The sequence below is a fragment of the Didymosphaeria variabile genome, assembly GCF_027946475.1.
Source record: "Didymosphaeria variabile strain IMI 356815 chromosome Unknown scaffold_6, whole genome shotgun sequence".
NCBI classification, from domain to species: Eukaryota; Fungi; Ascomycota; class Dothideomycetes; order Pleosporales; family Didymosphaeriaceae; genus Didymosphaeria; species Didymosphaeria variabile.
In genome coordinates, this window is record NW_026611625.1 from 3,140,910 (window position 1) to 3,165,546 (window position 24,637).

The 24,637-nt window shown below is 50.2% G+C and overlaps 11 protein-coding genes across 11 annotated transcripts; 5 read left to right on the forward strand and 6 right to left on the reverse strand.

Moving 5' to 3' along the window:
- Window positions 1–323: 323 nt before the first annotated feature.
- Window positions 324–1,614, forward strand: N0V89_008927 (uncharacterized protein; the record flags this gene model as incomplete). Its single annotated transcript, XM_056217680.1, has 3 exons — window positions 324–444; window positions 494–675; window positions 730–1,614. The coding sequence occupies 3 exons, from the start codon at window positions 324–326 to the stop codon at window positions 1,612–1,614; spliced, it is 1,188 nt and encodes a 395-aa protein (XP_056069236.1).
- Window positions 1,615–2,649: 1,035 nt separating this feature from the next.
- Window positions 2,650–3,559, reverse strand: AQY1_5 (Aquaporin-1; the record flags this gene model as incomplete). The annotated part of the gene is made up of 2 exons (XM_056217681.1): window positions 2,650–3,162; window positions 3,224–3,559. The coding sequence occupies 2 exons, from the start codon at window positions 3,557–3,559 to the stop codon at window positions 2,650–2,652; spliced, it is 849 nt and encodes a 282-aa protein (XP_056069237.1).
- Window positions 3,560–6,595: 3,036 nt separating this feature from the next.
- N0V89_008929 (uncharacterized protein) lies at window positions 6,596–7,574 on the reverse strand (the record flags this gene model as incomplete). Its single annotated transcript, XM_056217682.1, has 3 exons — window positions 6,596–7,097; window positions 7,150–7,298; window positions 7,347–7,574. 3 exons carry the CDS (start codon window positions 7,572–7,574, stop codon window positions 6,596–6,598), a joined length of 879 nt encoding a protein of 292 aa, XP_056069238.1.
- A 316-nt stretch (window positions 7,575–7,890) lies between these two features.
- N0V89_008930 (uncharacterized protein) lies at window positions 7,891–8,224 on the forward strand (the record flags this gene model as incomplete). The annotated part of the gene is made up of 2 exons (XM_056217683.1): window positions 7,891–8,014; window positions 8,070–8,224. The coding sequence occupies 2 exons, from the start codon at window positions 7,891–7,893 to the stop codon at window positions 8,222–8,224; spliced, it is 279 nt and encodes a 92-aa protein (XP_056069239.1).
- A 1,411-nt stretch (window positions 8,225–9,635) lies between these two features.
- N0V89_008931 (uncharacterized protein) lies at window positions 9,636–10,383 on the forward strand (the record flags this gene model as incomplete). The annotated part of the gene is made up of 2 exons (XM_056217684.1): window positions 9,636–9,639; window positions 9,737–10,383. The coding sequence occupies 2 exons, from the start codon at window positions 9,636–9,638 to the stop codon at window positions 10,381–10,383; spliced, it is 651 nt and encodes a 216-aa protein (XP_056069240.1).
- Window positions 10,384–10,855: 472 nt separating this feature from the next.
- On the reverse strand, window positions 10,856–11,592 carry N0V89_008932 (uncharacterized protein; the record flags this gene model as incomplete). The annotated part of the gene is made up of 4 exons (XM_056217685.1): window positions 10,856–10,881; window positions 10,909–11,239; window positions 11,377–11,389; window positions 11,573–11,592. 4 exons carry the CDS (start codon window positions 11,590–11,592, stop codon window positions 10,856–10,858), a joined length of 390 nt encoding a protein of 129 aa, XP_056069241.1.
- Window positions 11,593–13,481: 1,889 nt separating this feature from the next.
- On the reverse strand, window positions 13,482–14,425 carry N0V89_008933 (uncharacterized protein; the record flags this gene model as incomplete). The annotated part of the gene is made up of 2 exons (XM_056217686.1): window positions 13,482–14,191; window positions 14,257–14,425. 2 exons carry the CDS (start codon window positions 14,423–14,425, stop codon window positions 13,482–13,484), a joined length of 879 nt encoding a protein of 292 aa, XP_056069242.1.
- Window positions 14,426–16,179: 1,754 nt separating this feature from the next.
- Window positions 16,180–17,721, forward strand: N0V89_008934 (uncharacterized protein; the record flags this gene model as incomplete). The annotated part of the gene is made up of 3 exons (XM_056217687.1): window positions 16,180–16,654; window positions 16,700–17,198; window positions 17,250–17,721. 3 exons carry the CDS (start codon window positions 16,180–16,182, stop codon window positions 17,719–17,721), a joined length of 1,446 nt encoding a protein of 481 aa, XP_056069243.1.
- A 2,289-nt stretch (window positions 17,722–20,010) lies between these two features.
- Window positions 20,011–21,064, reverse strand: N0V89_008935 (uncharacterized protein; the record flags this gene model as incomplete). The annotated part of the gene is made up of 2 exons (XM_056217688.1): window positions 20,011–20,207; window positions 20,530–21,064. 2 exons carry the CDS (start codon window positions 21,062–21,064, stop codon window positions 20,011–20,013), a joined length of 732 nt encoding a protein of 243 aa, XP_056069244.1.
- Window positions 21,065–21,582: 518 nt separating this feature from the next.
- On the forward strand, window positions 21,583–22,575 carry N0V89_008936 (uncharacterized protein; the record flags this gene model as incomplete). The annotated part of the gene is made up of 1 exon (XM_056217689.1): window positions 21,583–22,575. The coding sequence occupies one exon, from the start codon at window positions 21,583–21,585 to the stop codon at window positions 22,573–22,575; it is 993 nt and encodes a 330-aa protein (XP_056069245.1).
- Window positions 22,576–22,772: 197 nt separating this feature from the next.
- Window positions 22,773–23,834, reverse strand: N0V89_008937 (uncharacterized protein; the record flags this gene model as incomplete). The annotated part of the gene is made up of 2 exons (XM_056217690.1): window positions 22,773–23,308; window positions 23,366–23,834. 2 exons carry the CDS (start codon window positions 23,832–23,834, stop codon window positions 22,773–22,775), a joined length of 1,005 nt encoding a protein of 334 aa, XP_056069246.1.
- Between the last annotated feature and the right edge of the window lie 803 nt (window positions 23,835–24,637).

The following is a 24,637-nucleotide window of genomic DNA, read 5'->3' on the forward strand; positions in this document are numbered from 1 at the left end:
AATCCGAGTGGCTCGCTTGCTTTACCCCAATTCCTGATGACAACCCGAGTGCCATCCGAGGCTACGCCGATTTGGACGTAGCCTCGGCCGTTCACATTGATATCGATAAGACACCCAAACCTAACCCTCGGCCGAGGCTACTACCTCAGTCCTATCTTCGCATTCACGGCGAATGGTGCATGTCAGGGAAGGACTGGTCATGCTCGTTGAACTCTGTGAATATGTATAGGCAATGATTGATTAGAGCAGCTGTATGAGGTTTATACGAGTGATATCATTAGCTTCGATCTCAAGCCAAGTCCACAACTTTTTGCTTCGCAATCATGACTCCATTGATTATGGCTCCTAAGCCTACGTTCATCGCGACACCCATGAAGAAGACATCGATCGAGAAGCACAACTTTGGCGCTGTAATCGATGGACTTGATCTTGAAGACATCAGCGGTCAGCACTTGACGCCTTCTTGTCCCATTCGTGCTGAATATGACCATAGATTCCGACGTGAAAGCACTGGCAGACGCTATCTGGACATACAAGTTGGTGGTCGTTAAGGGCCAGAAGCATGTTCGACCCATCAAGCAATGGGAGCTAGTTACCCGATTTGATCCAAAAGCACCACTGGTACACTCTCACGGCGATCTTAAGACTTTCAACAAGCAAGGCGGTCTTCTCTCGGTAAATTTGATACTCCTTAATTTGCGCGTGTTTTATAGCTAACATCGAGCGCAGAAGGGACGTGACGTGTATAGTGTGCCAGGAGCCGAGAACGTTCGAATAATTGGAAAAGGCTACCAGGGTCCTGATCACTTCGGCCTCAAAGAAACCACGATCCGCAAAGAAGTCTTACACGCTTGGCACAACGACAAGGTTTCAGACGAAATATATGCTCAGGGTCACACACGGTTTCAAAGATGGCACTTAGACGCGCCACTATACGCGCGTGACCCAGCCTTGTTCACAACTCTGCGCTGTTTCAAGCGACCCACTCAGCCTAATGTCACCATTCATTGGGACGACGCGAGCGGGCACAGTATGACAACCGAGCCCGGGCTCACTGCCTTTTTCAGCAATGTACAGACGTACGATCTCATGACAGACGACGAGAAAATGATCGCAGACCACTCGTGGGTAGAGTACGCGCCGCATCCGTACCAATGGATGAGCGATTGTAAGAGCCAAAGCACTGGCCTCGGACTTGTAAGTCAGGGAAGGGAGAAGAAACTTGAGGAGCTATCTCCTTATGAAGAGAAGGACATCAAGCGATATCCGATGGTGTGGGTCAACCCTGTCACTGGCGAGCGCGCATTCATGGTCCACGGTATATGTGTACGGCGGGCGTTCATGCGGTCATCAGTTGATGAAGATCCGAGAGTCATTGACGATGTTGTTGAGATTCGAGAGTGGTTGGCGAACATTCAGCAACGCGTGTTGAAGCCGGAATACATCATGAATCCGAAGGTAGAAGAGGGCGACATTATCATGTGGGCAAATTGGCAGGTGTTCCACTCAGCGGTGGATTACCCAGACCATTGGGGAGCAAGGACTATGCATCAAGCTAATATTGGATCAAGTCGACAGCCTGTTGGTCCAACACCAATTCCCGTATTGGTGTGAGCAACGCACAGTGCCGTTGAAATAACGGTATGACGAAAGTTGACGAATTCGAACCCTATTCTTCGGGAATAGTATTGCAATGTAACAAACGTCAACACTGGAATTGTAGCGGGAAAAGACGTGTTCATCAGCTAACATATCTTAATGATCGAAGAGAAACGTCACACTTGCTACATGGATGTCCTTGATATCGACAATAGTCGTTTTGGACGTCCTTGCAGAAGTCTTTCCTGTCAGCCTTAAACTCTCTATTCGCGGCAATAATCTCGCCCACCTTCGTGCCCACCGTGTTCAACCTCGCCTGCTGGTCAAGCTGCGCCGCCCACCGAATGCCAAGATACTTGTCCGACGCGGGGTTGCAATTGCTTCTTTTCTACGTAGCACCGAGAGCGGGGCAATACAGGTCTTTGGTGTACGTTTCTGCGATATCGGCTAATGCAGACTCATTCCCGACGATTTTGATGCGAGACACGTTCCCTATGGCTGCTGATCGTGCGAGTGCATTGTGGACATGAGCGAGGAAGCGGATCCCGCCACTGAAGAGATTTCCGATGTTTTTCTGTCGCTTAATGGATGGAAGTGGCGGTGCTGCGAAGAAGGAACTCAATGATAGAGTGGGTGTAGATGTGAGCTCGTTCGGAGCCAAGATGTTGGGCGATGTTTTTGTAGAAGGCTTGGGAAATCCACTGGCTTCGGGGTCGCCTCTATCAAGTTTAGGAGTTTGACCGGTAAGTCCACTATAACATAGAGCCGAAACACGTCGTGGAAAATATGAAATAATTGTCTGACTACATATGTGTGCTGTGCTGAAGACCCACCACTTGACATGTTCATTCTGCCCAAACGCCTTGCTTCAGCGCTAGGAGAGCACCAATCCTGCTTCCAAATATACAACCTGTTCTGCCAACTAACCTGAGAGTCAAACTAACCTGAGAAGCTTGCCCCATAATGTCGCACGTGGTCTTTGATGCTGACAAGAGACCGTCAAACCGTCTGCCAGTAGAGTTTCGTTCCTTGATACGGACCGAAGATGACTTAGGAACGAGCCTGCCACTCTTCGGCGTCCAAGCCATCCCGGCGTGTCTGTGAGTATCCGAGGGCCTTCACACCAGAGTACAAAGCGGCGGCAAGTCCAGCTCCGAATAGCGGCCCAACCCAATAGATCCAGTGATAGCCATCGAATCCTTCAATGACCGCTGGGCCCAAGCTACGAGCGGGGTTGAGACTGCCGCCTGTGTAGTAGACAGTGCCTAGCTCGGAAACGAATAGGGCTAGGCCGATGGCGAAAGGAGCAAGAAGCGGCTCAGCATTCCTCTCGATAGCGACCATGAAGATCACAATGACAAGCTGGAATGTGGCAAAGACCTCGAGGAACAGGCCCTGGGGGATCGATGTCGTAGGCTCGAGATGTGTGGAGACGGTCGAAGCGCCGGGCAGTAGGCCAGCGACAACAGCTGCAGCGCAAATACCTGCAAGCAACTGGGCGACGATGACGTGGGCAGCGCGCGCGATGGGGACCACCTTGGTCAGAGTCAAGGCGAAAGTGACCTGCAAAGGTTAGTTCATGTCCTTGTCTATAGAAGTTGACTTGATAACAGAGGGGACTCACAGCTGGATTGAACATGGCACCGCTGACGTGCGCCCATGTCCAGACGTTGATAGCGAGGGCCATCCCGAAAGCGAACGATATGTAGAGCAACTTCGATGCGTCCGGTGGTGTGCCACCTCCTGTTTTAAGGTTCGTAGCAAGTGAAGCACTGCTCCCGCCAATCTGACAGCCGGCGAAGGCCATGAACAGAAACATGAAAGTGCCGAAGAATTCACCAATGAAGTGAAGAAGTTCAATGCGGAGTCCGGCTTTCGACACCTGCGGAATACTGCTTTGAGCGGTGGCGCTGCGGCGGAACTGAGGAGGAGCCTCCTTCTTGGTCGTTTCCATAGACATCTTGCGTGATGAATGCTTTGGATACGAAGGATAAGGGTGCAAGTGGGATGATGTGTGTGTCGGGTTCGATGAGGAGGCTGTGGAACGAGGAAGTTAATCAACATTGTGAGGGTGAAGGCGTCTTTTATGTGAGAGGGGACACACCCAGCGATGTTACACATCCCAAGGAGCAAAGAAGCCCGACCAAAGTCGCATACCCTTGCGTAACAAAGGTGAAGCGACCATAGAATCAAGTCTCACTGTAGGAGTGGATGGTCTCCACTGCTCGTGGCAAGATGTACAGCCAATGCAACATTACGGGACGTCACAAGAATGGGGCGCGCAGCGCTTACGGCGAGAGACCTGCTCAGCTGCCCGACGCAATAGGGTTGTTCCCAGCCATTTTCTGAAGGACAAGCAATATGGTCTATCACGGAGTCGCGGTTGGGCGAAACGAACGGAGGTATGGGTTGAAGTGTGGGTACACTTGGTCACTACCTCACCCCCCTTCACAATGCCACGGCATCACGTAGAGATTATGCTCCAGTATTCCATGCAGGCCTACACAATCCTACGGGATGTTGGAGTCGTACATACACCCCGTTGGTTCTTACGTGCAGCCGGTAAAGGTATCTTGGCTCAATGATCGTAGTTATCATCATTCCTACCGGTAACTGTTTTTGACACCGGGTGCACATACTGTAAGGCCACCAATGTACGAGGCTCTGGATTGAAGTGTTCCGCAGCGATATCCTATGTTAGATCATGCCGTGCTGGTACGTTTCTAGACTATCTCTGCCGAAAGTACAAAACATTTTGAATAAACTATCGAAATTTTCCTTTCACGCACGACCTACAAAGAACCACCGTGATGATTTCGAAATACATCTTGGGGGCGATTGGATAGCCGATCCAGCCGTTGGTTTCAAGCGCTGTGTAGAAGCCGAGATTGATAGTGCACCTGCGGGAATGGTTCGCATCGGCCCGGAATCGGGACCCACCCTTCCCGAGCAATCGGGTTCAGACTAAGTTCGGTCTAGAAAGCACGACCTGGGAAGCTCCTTGTAGGTGCGGGGAAAACAAGCTCATCTAAACATTGCGCAATAGTATCCTAGTAGAAACGGGAATTAATCCTTCTGTCATCTACTGTGCAATTATGGGTCCAACGACTCCACGTCCTCTGCGCCGTTTCTCAAGGTTGACAGGAATACTAAATTGGAATTCGTTGCTATCGTCTCTCAGCTACTCAAACCATGCACAATGTTCTTTTCGTATCCGGATTACGATTACTTGGATATTCTGGATACATGCTTGTAGAAAAGTAAAAGAAAAGTTGGGGGCTGGCTTATCCCCGAGCTTTGCTGTGGTCATGCTGTCCGACATCGTCGATCTTGCTCAAAAAGGACACCGAAACGCTATTTTCATTTTCGTGGCACAACATACGAGCGTGCGTTCCCGCTCCAGATGGCAAACTTCAGAGACATCAGACCATCCATGATAAGTGCAGCATCACTGCATGGACACGTCGTAAGAAACGTCATGGTAATTCAGGAAGAACGCTGAGACCTACCGTTACCAAGATACCGGGGATGGACACCTTCCCCTTGCGGACACTGCGGAAATTTCGATACGAGGGAGTGCAGTGGAGCGGCAAGCGAAACGTAGTCAGTGCGGATTATATTGCGGGGTATTTTAAGTCGCTGCGTTACTAGGATCGTCCTCGGAACGGGCCGCACGTCACCATGCTAGGATGTTGCGCGAGGGTCCTGTTTCACGCTCGTTGCTCGCTCCTGGTCACGACGTTCAACTACGCGCACGTAATACACTGGCCCAGAGCCGCAAGAAAGCGGCTACCATTGTACTGTTGAAGCAAGCGCCCCCAGGAGCAGTATTTTACAATGGGATGGATTGATTTAACTGTCTGAGGCAGCCATTGGTGTAGGATATGGTGGCTATCTCGTAACGTGTGGAACTAGCGGGATTTTAACATGTACCACCATCGATGACAGGCGCCTTACGTGCGAATAGGTTCGTTTAACATATGGTTTATCAGGTGGCGTGGCCCTCTTCGCTGCCGAATATTGAATTCACAGGATGAGTTCTCGCGATCGGCCCAGTTCCGCGGGATGCAACAGATGGAAAGGTACAATTCAGTCCATAGCTGTTGTGGCGAGGGGAGGAGGTGGGGATTGAGGTTGGGTTGGGAGAAGCGCTATGCGATTGCCCAAGGAAATGACGAAGATCAGCTTCGAATTCGGCAAGTTGATTGATTAGCACAGCTTGCCGACGTGTAAAACATGGGACTTCGCATGAGACCCCGCGGAACATTTGTCTTACATACACATGTTGTGCAGACCTAGTGTCCTTGCGTTTCTTCTACCCTCTATGGAATGATACGTGAAAGCTCGCATATGCAAGTCGCCGCTTCAAGCGATGCCATAGCCGCGGCCCGGTTAACACGGATGGCGCAGTCAGGGAACAAGGTTGTGATACTGAAACTGGGTGGGGATAATGCAAAGGATCGTTAGTAGGTAGACATACCATGCGCTGTGGCCAAGGAGTGGTCGACGAATGGACTGAGACATGGAGGGATTGAGCATTGGTGCAGCGGGAAAGGACGCAGGGAAGTAGTCTTTAGCGGGCCGCTGTGTTGGCAGGAGATTGGGTATCCATGGGTTTCTCACTGATGGTCTATCGAGGGAGCTCGCGTTCGGTCCTCACCTCTCCATGCTTCCGGCCTAGCGTTGGTAATAAGGCCAAAGGCTGACAAGTCCGCCTATAGCAACAACAGATCATCAGTCAGGTGACTTCAGTCACACCTCAAACAGTCTTCCAGGACGTTGTGTTCTAGGGAAGCATTGGCAAAGCATTACGACATAGAGAGACGTTATTGGATAGCTTCCGGCCTCCGCGGTCATAAGCAGATCCTGATTCTTGCGGATCACGTGATTTAGAAGCGTTACAGCACGTGACAATGAGCAGGCAAGGTGTTGCATGTGTTTTTAGCGAAAGCACTGTGTTCGCAAGACCTGACCCTCGGTCAATCTACCGATCTTTTTAAACTTTATCTGGGCCGCTGGGACGCAAATTCTTGAAATCCAGATTCTTCACGACTCCGGCAACTGCAATACTGAAGTTGTCGGCGGTGACGTCCGAAATGTCCTGATCGATCTTTGACTCTTCTCCAGAGGTGTTGATGAAACCCGTGATAGTCGAGCTGTTGTTTGTCGCTCTGACACCCTTGAGTTTCTCCCCTGTTCGCTGGTAGTGGGTTTGGGAAAGCGCTTCCTCGCACATCTTTATGAAGGATTGATTGGCGGTATGCCGTTTCCCAAGCTCGTGAAGAAGCTCCCCTCTACTCGGTTCACATTCTCTGAGTTGTGGTGTTGTAGTTGCCAATTCGTTGTCATTGCCTGCGGGGAGTTGCTGCATTCTGAGCTGTATCTCCCTCGTTTCAACATCTGCCCGGGCGATCTGCTGCTGAATAACAAGTTCGTTTTGTTGGAGCATCATGTCTTTCATTTCTTGCATCAAATGCTCTTGACGGGATGTTGTAATGCTGGAAGGTGTCAGAGCAGAACACACCGACTTGCAAAACATGCAGCTGTTACATTGTGGCTGTAGAGAGGGCGATGCTAAGGGTGCCTTTGCAGTCACTTAACTGCGCTCTAAATGTCTTGATCCGCTCGAGCCCGAACAGTCCAACTCTCCACCTGTCAATCCAGAAAATCTTGTCTTCCGTGGAACGTTCTAGCCAGTGCTGGATTTGCAATCGGAATGTCCCGCATGCTCTTTCGCACTTTTCAACAGCGTGTGTGATCTGTTCGCTGAGAATGATTGGCGAAGAATTGTCTTGCGCCAATTTGACCAGATTTTGCAAAACAGGCTGAATTACGTGAAGATCTGTGCTAACACCTTTGATAGTGTCGGGATCATCTTTGATCTTGTCGATAGTCTGAATGAGGAACTGAATACTCTGAAGGGCCGCCGTGGTGATGCCTACAACGGAGACAGTGATGCTGAGAGGATCCACCATTATAACGAGAGAAGACTTGGAGCAGCGGGACAGTGATTCCGAGTAGCATTAGGATAGCCAGTTATCGCAATTTATGGACTGTAGCGTTGGGGAGACATCTATAGCGACTAAGGCTACAGCTTTAGCTGAGGCGCAGCTGCACCGTTGCTGAGGGGTCGCAGCCAATCGTCGTGCATATCTTGGCGCTGTACTTGCGATCAGCCTGATGAGAAACGAGTACTCAGCTGGTTCTACATTGCAAGGCAGGGCCATCGATATGGCTTGAAAAACGTATCCTGCACACATCTCATCAGCGCAGAGACGCTGCTGTTGTGCGATGGCTAGCGGCTCTCTACCGCAGTCTCTATCCGTTCAAGGCACGGCCGCAACCAATGGCGGCCAGAGCTTCGGCGGTCTCAACCTTGGAACCATCAACTATGCCAGCAACGGAAACAGATTTGGTAAAGCGCACTGGTCTGCTTGCGTTGTGCTGGCAATTGCTAACACAGCTATTAGGGTTGGACCCGACAGAACAAGCGGCCATCGCGTGTCGCGACGCGCTCTTCCTCACCGATCCTTACGTCGACCGTGAGAGCGTGATCAGCGCGAAAGGTACGAGAGTCGCCGGCACCTGCGAGTGGATTACACGCAACGAGCGTTACCGGGCCTAGCTGAACGGCGATGGCGATGGCAATGGTAATGAGAGTGACGACACGCGTCTCCTGTAGATCTCGGGCGGCCCAGGCAAAGGCAAGACGATGATTTCCGTGTTTTAACAGAGGAGCTAGAGAAGCACACTGCGCGAAAAGCTAACGCAGAGCTGGTATTCTTCTTCTGCAACGCCTAGGATAAGAAGCGCAACATGGCTGTTACTGTGCTACGGAGCCTGGTGCGCTAGATTATAATTAAGCGTCCGCAGCTAGTTAAGCACGCACTGCCCTATTTCAAGACGCCTGAAAGGGAACAGCAAACAATGTCTTCCTTAGAGACGCTATGGCTTATCTTCAGCAAGCTTATTGCCAACGTTAATCTTAAGATGATGTTCTGCGTGCTTAATGGGCTTAACGAGTGCGAGGAAAGCACGCTAAGATTGTTCTTGCCACGGCTTGTAAGTCTGCTCACTGGTAAGACCCCGTTAACTAGAGATAGGTTTAAGCTAGCGATAGTTAGCTGAGACGTGCCTGGCCTGCGAGGCTGCCCAAGAGTAAGGCTAGACCCCAACAATAATAAGAAGGTAGCGGGTAATATCAAACTATTTATCTCTGCCTAAGTCGAGGAGCTATCCAGAATTAAAGGCTTCGACGATAGCTTTTAATCCTAGACATAGACAGCTCTCCTTAAACGCGCTAAAGGGACGTTTCTTTAGGTGGGCTTTGCGGTTCACAAGCTATCGCAGAAGCAGACGTGCTCCAAAATCTAGAAAGTTCTTAAAGACATACCAAGTGGTCTTCCAGCAATATACAGCCGCATGCTGCTGCGGATCCCTAATAAGCAGAGAGAATTAAGCCGATTAATTTTATAGTAGGTGACGCTGGCCGCTCGCCCTCTATAGCTACACGAGCTAGCAGCGGCGGTAGGCGTCTAAGCCACTTTACCTTAAATAACTGTAGAGCAAGCGTTCCGTAACGCTGTTGCTCTATACAGGCTGCTGCTGAAGGTACAAAAGCGGTGGGTTAGCTTTATCCACCAGTCAGCGTGAGATTACCTGCTGTGGAAAGAGCGCGACAGTGACACAGTTCTGGAATCATTTTAACTTATCGTAGAACCCTCGCACCTCGAGCTCACGCGAAAATGCATTAACTGCATAGCACAGAGCGGCTTATAGCATATAGCCATCGACCTAGACACTAAGCCAGGCCATTAAGAGTCTCCGCTGTTGCGGTATGCAACGCTCAGCTGGCCTTGGCATGCAAGAAGATATTCTGCGCTCGCTGCAAAGCTCTTTAATCCATATGGTATTTTCTTAGAAAAGGATTCTTCTTTGCGCGTACACTGGTGGGAGACCTACGATGAGATAAAAGGATTCGGCGACGACTATCATATCCCGTTGCTGCATATGGCGTGTCATTTGGAGGCCATACCATGGGTAGAAGCGTTACTGGCAAAGCAGAGCTGGTGGCCTAGGTACCACCGGCGTGTGAACAAGAAAGACCACACCGGGAAAACGGCACTGCACTGTGTAGTTATTCAAGGGAATCTGGCGATAGTGCGGCTACTAGTAGACCATGGAGCGGACGTTAACGCAAAGGATAATTATGGAGTGACGGCGCTGAGCTATGCAGCTTGCGACGAAAATCACGCGTTAATACGGCTATTAGTAGACATTGGAGCAGACCTTGAGGCGAAGGAAAAGATTGGGTCGACGGTGCCACACCAGGCAACCTCAGCTTGGGAAATGGACAAGGCAGCGGTGCAGCTACTAGTAGACCTTGGAGCAGACCTTGAGGCAACGGATAACTATGGGAACACAGTGCTGCACTTAGCAGTCTTATCTAAGAAAGTGCACAAGGCAGTGGTGCAGCTACTGGTTAACCTTGGAGCAGACCTTGAGGCGAAAGACAATGATGGGAATACAGTGCTGCACCGGGTAGTCTTTTCTTTAGGCCGAGACCGAGTTAAGGCAGTAGTTCAGCTGCTAATAGATCGTGGAGCAGACCTTGCGACAAAAAACAACAACGGGGAGACATTGCTGCACTCGGCAAAAGCGTGTGGACAAAGTAAGGAGGTAATACAGTTGCTAGGAGGCATAGAAGCGGACGTTGAGGCGAAGAACAAATATCGGAAGAAGGTGCTCAAAACAATGCCTTGGAACAACTGGAGACTTAAGTAACGCGGGAATAGTAAGTTGATCTCCAATTAAGGCGCGTAGTTGTCTTTGCCACTGTCCTTGCCGTTGTCCTTATGCCAACGCCACCCGCGCAAGAATAGGGAGCCGCAACACCATACGATGCGCGTATGCTAAAGCCTCAATCGACGGTAATTCGCAATGGGATCGAAGGCATAATTATTCACCTCGCTGAGGGTGCTGACGCCCTCACCATTGTGATCATCTGGAACGAGTGGCCATGTGAAGATATTAACGATTTGGACGCGATTGTATTGGTGGATGCCTTCAAGATATGATACAAAGCCAGGACTCATGTGTCTTTTTATTTGAGAGGACTAACGAATGTGCAACTTCACGCGATTCCAATCGCTCGTACATATCGACACTAACAGTGGAGCCAGATCATGAAGCTTAGCCATTTAACATCCTGTAGCTGAGTACGCCACGTACAAGTCCGGCGCCTCAAGACACACATCTACCGCTGCGTAAGCATAAAGCTCGCTGTCATCCACAGTGAAATTCACTTACCCGTTTGTGTGTCTCCGTTCAAGAAGTTCTGGACCGAATTGCCCATGCAGGACTCATCGTTGAAGAGATTAATCAAGCAGTTGCCGTCTGGGATGTCCGTTCTAAGGATCAAGCCAGAGACAGTCTCTGGAAGAGTGGTGCATCCAATTTCGGAAGGCGTGTCAATACTATAGCTGAAGATGCCACATCCTCTGTTGGCGTAGAAGTCGATGGCGACCGCAGTGGCGATGGTGCTCACGGAGCCCAAAGTGAGGAGAGTAGAAGTGAATGTTTTCATGATAATGATATCCCGATTGATGGTCGTAATCAGTGGTGCGGAAGGCTTGCAACACTTTGTACTGTTGTCGTCTGAGAATGTCAAATTGTGGAGAGTGCTGGAGCTTTGTTATATACCTTACCGACTGCCATGCAATCGAGCAAGCATTACAGTGTGTACTTACTTCGTGTCGCGGACCAGCGTACTCCTACCCTGGCAAACCCACTGTTTGTGTCAGTCTTGTTAGCCCATGCAAGCTGTGGGTAACATTAGTGGCATGTTGGCCATCGCGATATGCGCATCGTGGCGAGCTGACGAATTGTATGTCTCTTGGTTGGTCGATCAAGCATCGCAGTGAAACAGTTCTCCTCGTCCGCTTACATACGAGAGAAAGGATCTAGCGCCTACTCCACTGTAGCGTTGATCATGGCTTCATGCGGGAAGACGTGGTCGCAATCGGGAACCAAATCAAGCATCACATATATATCGACCATCCTAATCACAAAGAACCAAACCTTATCCATGCTTGTGGCTTGTTTGAACCACAAGCACGTACCCGAACGCATTCCTTTTAACCATAGCGTTGAGCCCCCAAACCAGTCAATCCGTCATCAGCCCTCGTGATGTCGCATGTGACAGCTATTGGAGACGCAGATCTATAGGAAGGAGCATAAGATACAGTCAGATGCTACTATATACTGTATATGACTAGCGGGACGTTCTGTGTACACAGTAAGTTGAAGCGCCAAGGCGTTCAAGAACAGGGTATCCATTCCTGTCGCCTCCTACATGCAATAGTCTCCGACGGTGCCGGCCAGTGCACTTAGATCATTCATGCGCACCCTTTCGCGGTCTTTCTACGTAGTACTAGCTTATCTTACTTAATTAATAAATAATACAAACAGCTCCATTTTCTTACCTATTCAGCCATAGTGCATAGGAACTATAGCTAGATAGGCAATATACAGTAAAAACAAGATCCTCTGCCACGCATGAATGATCTCAGCGCACTGACATGCACTGACCTGCACCGTTGGAGACTATTGCATGTAGTATTCTGGCCTCCACGTTTCTGCCATTTCGATCACGTAACGTTTCCTAGGTTTCACGGGCATCACGCAATTTTTATAGAGAGGCGTACATCATACTCAAGGAGCTGAGCGCATGGCCAGGAGTGGCACGCTTTTCGTGAATCACATAGTCGTACGGTACAGCCTATTGCTGTTGCAGTTGTGGCTGCTACCATACTGGTGGGGACAGGTGAAGCTCAGTCGGTTCTTACTAATTCGTCCGCTCGGGTCCTAAATAACATTACGGTTGACCTCCGTGTTACCAAGCATGGTACTCAGCAAACGAATGCCCGTCCCCATTCTAATAGCGATTAGGTATGGTGGTGAGTTGCTGTGCTCTTACTCTGGTGTTAGTCGTAAGTAGTGTCGGTGGCCCGCGCACAACAGGGAGGCCGATCCTTCGTAAATAACGCGCTCCTGCTGACCAAGATACGGTAGGCGAGACGTCGCTTCGGCTAGATCTCTTTCCACTGGCTACACCGGACCATCCTGATGCCGCGCCGTGGGTTATATTCTGGGGTATCCTGCTACTTACCTAGCTCGGCACATTGCTGCCGGGCCACGAATATCGGCCGCCTCGTACGAGCGCTCGACCGACCTTTACCCTAAACCTTTCGTGGCACTGAACAGCGTCTAGCGTAGACAAGTAACTCACCCATAACAAGCCATCATTATCGTAGACTGTTGTATTCCTACTGGCTTTCGATCTCCCCACCCTCTTCTATGAATCCTGTATGCATCTTGTGCAATCTTGATGGCTTGATGAACCTTTCGCGAGTTACCTTCATGGGCAAGACCACGATTGTGCTCAGCAATGACCACAATCCTGTATTAACTAATGGTATGTTTACGCGACCTTCATTCTTTACCTGTATCTTTTAGCACCATCGCCCAGACGATAAGACTATTGACCGGTGCCCGAGAAAAGGTGAAATTAATGAAAGGCTGCTGGCTGTCTTGGTCGCTCACTCGCATCACAAATATGTTATGGACTCTGCAATAACTTAGTATGACAGCGTACAGGAGCCCAGCTTGTAGGATCGGAGTCCTCCAGAATGGTGGGAATAGGCCACGGGTTTTTGGATGAGAGCATCGTCATTGCGAAAGATGGAGACATATTCTCGTATCGTAATTTCCGTGTTGCCTTCTTCGAAAGCATTCATTCCCCCAAAGACGTGTCACCTAGCAAGATCATACCCGTGGTGGTTCGTCGCGCCTGTATCCTTCTTCTTCTACCAAAGGAACTGTCAAGAGTGTAGTTCTAGTATCGTACTATAGCTCAGTTTCTCCGTCTCAAAGAGCTCATCTCTTGCCTCATCTCTCAGTCGAAATACGAGATTTGGGCCTCTGTGAACAGAGGCAAACTGATCTAAGGCCTCCAATTCTGGCTTTCCGCTATATTGCGTGATCTCGCCCACCCGATCTGCCTTCATGTCATGCGCCGGACGCTCAAAGTCCAAGTACCAGAAGGTCTTCGCAATAGCAATACTCGCTTCCTGGTACGCCATTGCTTTGCCACCACAACCGCGTGATCCGATCGAGAACGGCGTAAAGGCATCGTGCATAAGTTTCTTCCTCCCCAGTGACTCATCCAGCCAACGCTCAGGCTTGAAGCAATACGAATCTGGGAAATATTCTTCATTATGGTGCATGGTGTAGATGTTCACGCCGACTTCAGTGCCAGGAGGTATGACTTGGCCTTCGACAACGAAAAGCTGCTCATTATCGGACTCAGGAAGCTGGCGCCAGAGCGTGGTGGCTATGGGTGGGGTGATTCGCATCGCCTCGTCGATACAGGCGCGGAGGTAGGTGCAGCCAGAAAGCTTCGTGCCGTGGCGGATTTCTACGCCCGATGTGAATGCATTGCGAATCTCGTTGGCGAGGCGCTTGTAGCATTCTGGGTAGCGCGAGAGATAGAACAATGCGGCTGTCAAGGCTGTAGAAGTCGTGTCGCCACCTATGTATATAATCAAATCAGATTCATGTGCGCGGATGGCTTGGAGTTCAAAACATGATACATACCCGCTGGTACAAAGAAGGCCGCTTCGGACCATATGTCGCGCAACCGCAATCCTTCTCCTGTCTCAGGGTCCTTGATGTCCACCACAAACGAGTATAGATCTCTCCTCGCATGCTTTCCCTCCGCACGACGTGCAACAATGAAATCGCGGACCTTTTTGTAGTACGCCATCTGGCTAGTCAGTATGAATGGGTACAGAAGCAACTCCATACCAGCTCTTTTCAACATCGGGAATTGCATGTCGAGGTTGGACGTGAAGTTCGACGTGTCCATGCCTGCAAACATGATCGGTTTTCAGACGATGTTTGCAGATCGAGAGCGGTGCCGAAGCCGAGTTGACCGATGATGTGAAGACCGAGGTATCTGCATCGATCTGTCATGTCAACAATGGTACTCTCGCCCTCGCACGACTTCGCTAGCTCCCTCACGAACGTATCAATGTGGCCGAGCATGAGAGGTTCAAATTCTCGCATGGCCCGATCATTTATGCCCTGCCCGACCAACCGTCGCTTGATTCGATGGAACCGTTTGTCGATGACGTTGAACAGATTGAATACGTCTGGAAAGGGCTGCGTCACAAGATACGCGCGGCTCTTGAGCAAGCGGTCTCTTTGATATATTTCTGTGATGTTGCTATCAGTGAGCGGGCTCGAAAGACGCGGGTTACAATTTACCATGCAGGGCCTTCGCTGAATTGAAGAGGATCTTGTTCGGTCCGTGGCGATATACCGGTCCTAGTTGCAACTCAGTCATGCTCGCTTGAAAGTCGTCTTGGCCGCATACCATATCTCTGGTGGTTGCGGTAAATCTGCAGCTTCGATCTCCGGCGAATGGCAAAGTATGCCCCATACCAATCCGTAAAGGCTGTCACTAAAGGTCCAGGCAAGGAGTGCAGTGGGTGAAGAAAGGTGCGATATCCGTATACAATGACGGCCTAGCAGAATACTTAGCACGTGTGTTAGATACTGAATAACGGTCCTACCCGGGCGCAGACCGCGTAGAGAACACAGCGGAAGATAGCTGTCAGTGTCTCGGTGACCTGTATGGTGGATTGAAGTGAAGTGCGCAATTGTTGCTCGGAGGCAGCAACGCGATCCTGACCTGAAGAGATTTTGGAGGTAGAGCCTACAGACAGTCGTAAATAGGGTGGTGGCGGTTGTCCTGTCTCAGATGCTTTGCCGCAAAATACAAAGAACGAGGAACACTGCGTTGTGACTCAGCCTAGACACAGCCGGGGGCCCAAAACAGGAGCGCTAATCTTCCAAGATCATATCTGCAGGCGCGGTGGTAGACTTTTCTTTGAAAACTGGGCTTCATCCTGGAGATGGCACACAGCAGAATCTTGTCATGCTAGTACCAAGGCAACGGCACGGTCTGCTAGGAAAGACATCGCGGTAAGACGTGCATAAGTTCAAGAGGCACAGCCACTTGGCACCAACGAGCGACATATTCTCTGCCGAATCACAGACATCGATCCTAGTAGAGAGCGGAAAAGCAATACGAGCACATAAATTACGCGCGATGCGCCACTACTTTACGCTACAAAGCTCAAACAGCCTGGAATCTGCATCATCTCGAACCAATTGGGCCCATCAACCCGAGTTTTGAAAATCGCCTCTAGATTAGTGTCAGCACTTAAGCAAGAAAACAAGCATGCATACTTTCAAAACCTGTATCCAATCCCAACAGATCCCTACAAAGTGGCTCAGCCGTCTATTGCGCGTAAGCACCGACAGGCAGGTATGGGACAGTGCCGCATGTCCAATTTCTCTTAGTGTTACAGGTGCCAACTATCCAATCAATATATCGAATTCGCCTTCCAGGCAAATGTCTCTGTTGGACCGGTACTTATGAAGATGATGCAGCGTGTTACATAAATCTTCCTAATCGCCAACATTTTCATCCCCTCCCACAGCCAAGCAATCATGGACTCCTCATCCTCACAGCCCAACACATCTCGTAATGCCACAAGTGTTTGTTGCAAGTTCTCTGTAGTGCTTCCAGGCAAAGTTTTCTTGCCTGGGAGCTCCGAATACGATTCCAGCGTGGGGTCTTACTTCTTTCGAACCGCAAGGCAGACCCCAGCATGTATCCTCGAGCCGAACAGTGCTGAAGATATAGAAGCAATTGTAAACGTTCTCGCGTCAGACACAGGTGTAAAATTTGCGATTCGCAGTGGTGGGCATACACCTAACCCGCATCAATCGAACGTCGACGACGGCATCACAATCGACCTACGTGGTCTCAACAAAATTGAGCGAGTAGAGGGTCACAGTAATATTTTAGCCGTCGGTACTGGGGCCAAGTGGGGTGACGTTTATGACTATTTGGAAAAGACAGGAAGAGCTGCGGTGGGGTCGCGTGAATCATCAGTCGGGGTCGGTGGCTTCATCACCGGTGGTAGGTAGATTGCGAACACGCTCCTCATTCACTAATTTGCTATAGGTGGTCTATCCTTTTTCGCTCCTGAGCTGGGCTTCGCATCCGAAAATGTCGTGAATATGGAGATCGTCACACCCAGAGGAATTCTTTGCGCAAACGCAAATGAAAATGCGGACTTGTTCCGTGCCGTTCGCGGCGGTCAAGGCAACTTTGGTATCGTAACGCGCTTTGACATCAAGACGCATGAAAGAAGCACTTACTGGGGTGGCGGTATTCTTTACCCTGAGTCTAGCGAGGATGCTCAGCTGCAGGCATGGTCTGATCTCAAGAACGGCAAATACGATCCTCATGCGGCAATCGTGCAGAGCTACCTATTCTTTGGAGCTCAAAAGAGCTTTATGATCAGCAATAACATGGTGTATCTACAGGAGGCAGAACATCCAGTCGGTTTGGCAGGTTTCGAGAATATCCAACCACAGGTAGAGGGTACCAACACAATGAGACTGGACACCACGAAGAACTTTGCTCTCGAGCTGCAAGGCTGGCAACCGCTAGACCAATAGTAAGCCTGACCTCGTGCTAGCCTTATTCGTTTGCTTAACGAATTTCTTAGCGCCGTCTACGTGACTACCACCATCAAGTTCTCGCCCTCGGTTGGTAAAAAGATTAACAGCATCTGGCGTGAAGCCACGCTCTTGATCTCTGACTCCCCGAATGTCACCTCGGTCTTGACGTACCAGCAATTCCCTCCCCAGAGTAAGGACAATCCCAACGGCATGGGACTCCAAGTGGATGATGAGCTACACAAAGATCATCTCATTGTCATTATCTCTATCTACTGGCATGAGACTAACGATAGTGAGCGGATCACCAACGTTGCTAAGGATACTATGGATAGGATGGAAGCTGCGGCCGCTGGAGAAAATGCACTGCATACATTTAAGTACATCAACTACGCAGCATACTGGCAGCAGCCTGCGCGGAGCTACGGCGAAGCGGCCAATGAAGCAGCTAGGGGGGTCTCGGCCAAGTACGATCCCCAAGGTGTCTTCCGCAAACAAGCTGTTGGCTTCAAGTTTCAGTAGTCTGGAGAACTCGGTAGCAGCTGCATATGTAGCATAGACAGACTGTCTCGACAATGGGAGCAAGGGTTACAGCATGGCTGCGCGTTGTCGGCATTGAACTACACGGCAATAAACAAGACGTCATCCTCGCTGTGATCGTTTTCTTCGCGCGTACACAGAGGCGGGAATACAGTACCTGTATATAATCACATTTACACTCCTTACACCCTATCCAAAGGATCTAAAGAGTTCCGTAGCACTCTTTCGTGTGCCTTGTGTAAATTCCCAGGCTCTTCCGAGGCTGACAACGTTAAGGCTGTTGTTACTGGTCGTGACCGTGCGAAGCGGGACTAGGCCTCGGGCCATTAATGGAGCCAAATGCAATCGGATTCTTCGAAATGCTAATATCTATGCTCTTAGGAGTGACCCACAGATTGTCAACAGGGCAAAAAGTTGGAAGTCAAGAGCGGCCTGTTGAATCGTTCTTCATGTTTCCACAACGGTAATCGTCATTCTAGACTATTCTCGTAGCCTTTAAAGTCGGAAGCACACCCACTCATTCCTTATATAAAGTCGATATAGGATTTTTGGTTCAGGGACCAGTTACGTCCACGCTGTTCGCATTTGCACTTCATCTGCCCAACTCAGACTTCTTCAGACGGCAAATTTCAAGCGTTCGCATAGGGTCATTAATCCCTGTGTGGCATACCTCTTGGAATGGGATCGTCGATCGCTCCTTAGTACATTTTGGAGTCTTCGCGTGCGATTCGTCGCGCGCATATGTTGTCTTACAAGGTTTATGTGTCGCGCGAGTGCCGCAAGCGAATCATGGCGACATGCAGCCTGATACGGTCAATCCCACATGTGCAGGACCGCACACGATACCATGACGAGTCCAGTAATAATCGCTGTGTCCGCATTAACTCTCGTGCATGCTGCATCTGAATCTCCAGTCCGCAGTAGCGCTTATGTAGCCTAGAATACCTATGAGCTTGATCATTCCACACATTCCCGCAACTCACTACCCTAGGATAGCACTCTTTTCGCTATGTCTGCAAATCAACCCTCTCACAGTGTTTCAACACCTCAAGACGAAACCTCAGAGTTGTCAAACAACCAACAAGTGTCTGAATCTCCAGCGCAGCAGCAAAATACTTCCCCACACCCTTCGCAGCATTCTGATATAAACGGTTACGGCTTGGTTCATCAGAATCACATCTACGCTATCTACATCGACTCTGATCTAGGTCGCGAGTATGAGAAACTGGAGACTAAAGAAGAAAGGCGAAGATTTATAATTGAAAAGGGAGAGAAGAGAGGAGAGGTAATGCTGGATACGAGACGCAAGGCGCCAGACGAAACACATGGATGAACCAATATTGTACTTGGGCCATATGGAAAGACTGAAACGGGCTCGTTGCAAGGCTCTGTGACTTTGTCTCATCTATTGACGATAATCCTCTGTTCAAACTCTTTCGCTATGTAGCCTTCATGTTTGCTCCTGCTCATAGCCTATCGATCATTCTACGTTACTATGTTGATGCATCTTACGCGCAAGTCGCAGCAGCACTCTCTAGGATTATATAATCAACCGTGGCTTGGCCCCCTGGCGTATACAACACCTGTGACTTATTAATAGCGACCAAAAACTTGAAGCGGAAGCCGCCAGATAGCTTTCCTGAAGGCTTGGTCTATTCGTGACCTTTCCCCAATCAGGTCATCGATTACATAGAGAAGAACGCCTTGAGTTATTACAGCAAATCCATTCGGTGAGGAACCAGGCTGATGATTTATGGGTGACATTGCATAGCCTTCCATGTACAACGTAATATCCAGGTTCTGAAGGGTGTACATCGATCGACTTGCATATAGATGCGATTGGCCACTCAGGTGACCCCGCACCTCGTTAAATCTAGACCTCATCTCTCGCAGATTCTGCCAAGCCTGCTGGATAAAGTCCAATCGTGATGAAAAGGGGCTATCTGATTCGAATGTGCGTTACTAATAGTATCTTCAGCAGGATACCTCAATCGCGACACGCAAGAAAAAAAAGGCTTAGCGGCCTATACTACTTGCCACTCTATCCTCACAATAGTCTTCCAATACTTAGTTAGGTACCGGTGCCGACATCCAGTGCCACTGATTCTGCCCATGGGAAGACGATAAAGTGCACACATGGGTTCTATTCACAATCCGAGTGTGGAGTTCCATGGATGGCCGTACCTCGAAAATCTCAACCCGGGGCAAGTGCGTATCTTATATGGTTTAGAAATAAGAAGATCGCACTATGGACTAGCAGGCCATTCTAGCTCAATGCCCCTTCGCACGCTTGCCCAACGCAAACCCGCCCACGCCTATTCTGAGGTAGTTATCATCTTCCTCGATTAGCTTCCTCACATCGCCGCGAGCCCACTCTTCCACATCCCAGGCTGCCCATACGATCCGGTTATGCACAAAAGCAGCCTCTTCCGATGCGGCCCAGACCGCAAATGCACCCGGAAGATCAGCTGTGTGTGTGTTGGTCACTAAGCTCCTATAAGATCTGGTACACACTTACGTTGATCAAATGGTAACATATCTTCTGTTATCCCTGCGCTTTTGAAGCCGTCTGCAAAGATAGTTCCCGGATGCATGCTGACAACCTGTAGCTGTTCCCGTGGGGTTTGGTTTGCAAGAAGCTGTACAAAATGTGTGCCCGCAGACTTGCTGAGGACGTAAGGCGCCAAGTGTTTTGCTAACGGATGATGCTCTTGATGGATAGCGGCAGTGGTGACGTTGACGAGATACTATCGGAAGCATTAGCAGGAGTAGCTCGTCAAGTATTGGAACATGCCTTCTTCTTTTTCGGATTCTGTTTGAGAAACCGTTCAGCCAGGATCATTGGGGCTTTGACGTTCGTTTCAATAAACGTCCAGAGCTCGTCCATACCAAGCTCCATCAAGGGGGTGAAATCCCCAATTTTGGCGGCATTCATGACCAGTACATCGACAGCTAGCCTTTTTGATGCGAGATCATCGAATATTGAATTGACGTCGGACTTGCTCGTTATGTCGCCCTGGTACGTCAGCATCTCACACGAGCTACCTGCTGCCGCTGCGCTGTTTTTGAGCTCTGCAGCGGTGGCTTGCAGGACCTCCAAGCGCCTTCCAACTATAGCGACATGAGAGGCAGAAGCAAGCACGAAATTCTCAGCGATCGCCTTTCCGACACCACTGCCGCCTCCGGTGATCAGTACAACTCGCCCAGACTGACTCAGTTCAGGCCGTGTGGGCGAGATGGCTGGGTAAACGCTTGTGTGGACTGTTGGGGTGAAGTCTGTCTCCATCAGCTCCATAAATGCAGCTTTCATCTTGGATGGATCCATTTCGATGGGGCTGCAGGGCGACCTATGGGAATAGAAAGACAATCGAAACGGACAAAGCGATGATTGAGATACAGGAACAATGCTGCACTTCCTGAGATCCGGACATGATCCCTTCAATATTTATAGGTCTGCCCTGAGCCTAGACATTCAAAAAGATGCATTGCTTCGGCGGTACATTGCGGCCCGTCGAACTGCGGGTGCGTTGCGGACGCTAGTCGCTTTAGGTTAGTGCCCGCAGGGTAAGCTTGACAAATCACCCTTCACCGCAGCACACCTGGGCACTGTCTCCAAATGTTCCTCCATCATCAACGCTCTTGTCAATAGCCTTGATGCCCACAACCGGCACCGGCAGGTCTTGCATCCGGTGCAACGAGGCCAAGCGCAAATGCGACCAGAACCCGCGAGCATGCCGGCTTTGCCGGAGGAAGAAGCTGGCATGCGTGTATCCACCTCGGAAGCCTTCCAGTTTCGTACCAATCTTGACGAGTGAGGAAGAGTGTACTACCATCGCTCCCAACATGCTTGAGTTGGTGTATTTCGGTAATGACACACCACTTGCTGAAGCTCTACCGGACCCGGCGCTGGATGTTGCCGATACGACGCACTTGTCTCTGGCCTCTGATCCCCGCGCAGAGTGGTTCACAGCACCGGAGACGTTCCTGATCGACCACACCCCCATGCCCTTACCGCCGAACTTCGATGTCCTCGATCTGAAAACATTTGTACGACTAATTGAAAGTTGGATGAGAGACTGGGTCACTACTGGCAACAACATGTTCATCCATGCACAGTTGTATGGAGATCACCTCCCTTCATGCCTTGAAGTTGCATTCACGACGTTCTCTGCATACATCAACAAGACTGCGGCGACCACGGAAATAGTGCTACGGGCGGTGAATGACCAAGCAACTGCTCTAGTATCCAAAGCTGATGAAAGCAACACGTCAAGCAATGTGCTGAGGAACCTTGCTTGCATTCATGCACTGCTTGCATACCAGATAATTGGCTTGTTTGATGGTGACATACGTTCCCGCCATCTTGCTGAGGAGCGAGCCCCGATACTAGCGGCCCTGCTGGATCGCATCTTCGAGAAGGCAAGCGCAGCATTGGTAGAGCAGGTCTCGCCGAACGAATCGTCTACTCTCCTGGAATCAGTCTCTTTCGATGAGCGGCTGTGGCGGTCTTGGATCATCTCGGAAAGTCTAAGAAGAACATGGCTCGTCGCTCGAGGTATCGGTGCGTCCTACGATGGGTTCAAACAAGGTTGGGCATTGTGCTATGGTGATGTCATGATCACGACTCGTGAAGGGCTTTGGTCAGCCAATTCAGCGACGCTCTGGATGGAGATGTGTATGGAACGAGATGTGCGCTTTATCGGACGAATTGATGCAGAGTCGTTATTGAAAGTCCCGCCGGAAGAAGTTGATGAATTCGCGAAGGCAGTATTAGAGACCAGATTTGGGAAGGAGGGCTTCATGCGATGGACTTCCGGCTCGTTTCTCGTTTCCTAATGTAAGGGTCTATAGGAAATTGTAACCTAGGTAAACTTTTCATTTGCCTCAAAAGTAATACTTAGTCATAAATTCAATTAAGACGATGTAGATTCAATGATTACATAGAAGGAATACAATGAGATTCATAATCTCTTCGCAGTGTAGGTCCAAGAGAATACCGTGGAATCAGCTACATAAGACTGTATTCACCACCTCTACACGCCCTTGCCGCCGAAGTCCTTAGGCACTTCAGGACCCCACACAGAGAAAGGCCCTACGACATCCCTCGACGTCTTAGTATGAGTGTTCACGAGGTCACCATCTGCGTAGTGCTCTATCTTAAAGCCGCTAGGATCGCCCCAGTAGTCGAAGATTTGACTGCCCAAGACGTGCCGACCGACGCCCCACACGCTCTTCCAGCCTTTTTTCGCCAGCCAGTCGTGGGCGATGAGTTGAGTATCAAAATCAGCGACTTCGAACGATGTGTGATGAACGTAGGTCTTCTTAACGTTCGGTTCGGCTCGCTGCATGAAGAAGCAGTGGTGGTCCGAGTACTCCTCGCCCAGGTCCAGGTGCATGAATGTTAGAACATCCATGTTCGAGAAGTCCCAGTGGTATAAGACGTCGGAGGGGACGAAGTTGAAGTTTTCGGTGTACCATGCAAACTCAGTGTCGAAGGAAGGACAGGCGTAGCCGAAATGACCTAGCTTGTGTACAAGAGCTGGGCCAGGATGGTATCGCTGAAATCGGCCTGTGGCATAGCATTAGCTGCGAATGGGTGACGCGAGGATGAATCGGATATGCTCACCTAGTCTTGGCTTTTCAAACGGTTTGTTAAAGGGGCCCTGTTGCTCATGGGTGGCTGTAGGTTCCGTAGGTCCCGTCTCGCGCTCCGTCTGGCCGAAAACGACATGGAAGTATGTATCATCGACTCGTCGAAAAGTTACAATTTCACCACCGCCCGGGGTATCCTTTAACGAGCCACGAGTCGCACCGTCTATCCGTGCTGCTTTCTCGAACTCGGCAGAGGAAGCGGCAACGAAGGCTGGACCGAGGAATCGCGGCACGCCGTCCTTGCTCTGTGAGGCGACATACACATAAGGATCCTTCCCATAGCCACGAAAGTAGACCCTGTCGCTAGTCCTTCGCTCTTCCACAAAACCAAAGTCGTAGGCGAATTTACAGAATCGATCAAGGTCCGGATGCTCGAAATGTACGTACGCGATGCGGGCGAGTTGAACCTTCCTTGGGTCGTTCTTGACTTCTGGAAGACGCATGTTGGGTATGAGGGCTTCGCGTATAAATCGGGGAAGCCGTGTGAATAATTTGAGAATGATTTCCAGGAGGGACGGCATTCTCTCTGGAAGTGAAAATTCCAACGTGATAATGTCAACGGGGCTCTATATACGGGTGGTGGCTAACCGCACACTCCACGCCCCGAGCCATCCCGGACGAAGGCAACGGAAAATACGCCATAAATTCTGCCTACGTGCTTCAGAAGGCTGGTCCACTTGTTTTCGTTGCCAACTACCTTTCCATTAGTGGGTCTATCGCGGGCGCACTTAGGGATCTGCAAGGTGCAGATCTTCCCCGCTCAGGCTAATGTAGCGAAAGTTCCTCCGACCGGAGCATCTTTGGGAACTTGCCCCACCGACGCACCGACCGTATACATACCAGGCGATTCTTCGACACCGAGCCGCATCGCAGCCGATTGGCAGCCGAAGCGGAGAATTGATCGATGACATTGTCGCGAGATGATTGGGGGGAGCTGTGGACATCAAAAAATCGACGCCGAGTCTTGGGGATCCCAGGCACAGAACCAGAATCAGTAGGATCGGAGCAGAGGCCACGAGAGGTGTAACCTATTCCGAAGGAGAAATTGCTATCAGGGTGATCATTGCGTTCATATTCACAACTCACATGCATAATTGTTTCGGTAGCACAAGTCTCTAGGTGAGGCGAAAGTTCTCCCGACAGCTGCTTCTCGCCACGTCCGCGCCACCTCCCTCACCACGTCACGCTTCCGAAAGACAGGACTAGGACTGTGCTTCAAACACGAAAGTGGAGGCCGAACCGACGG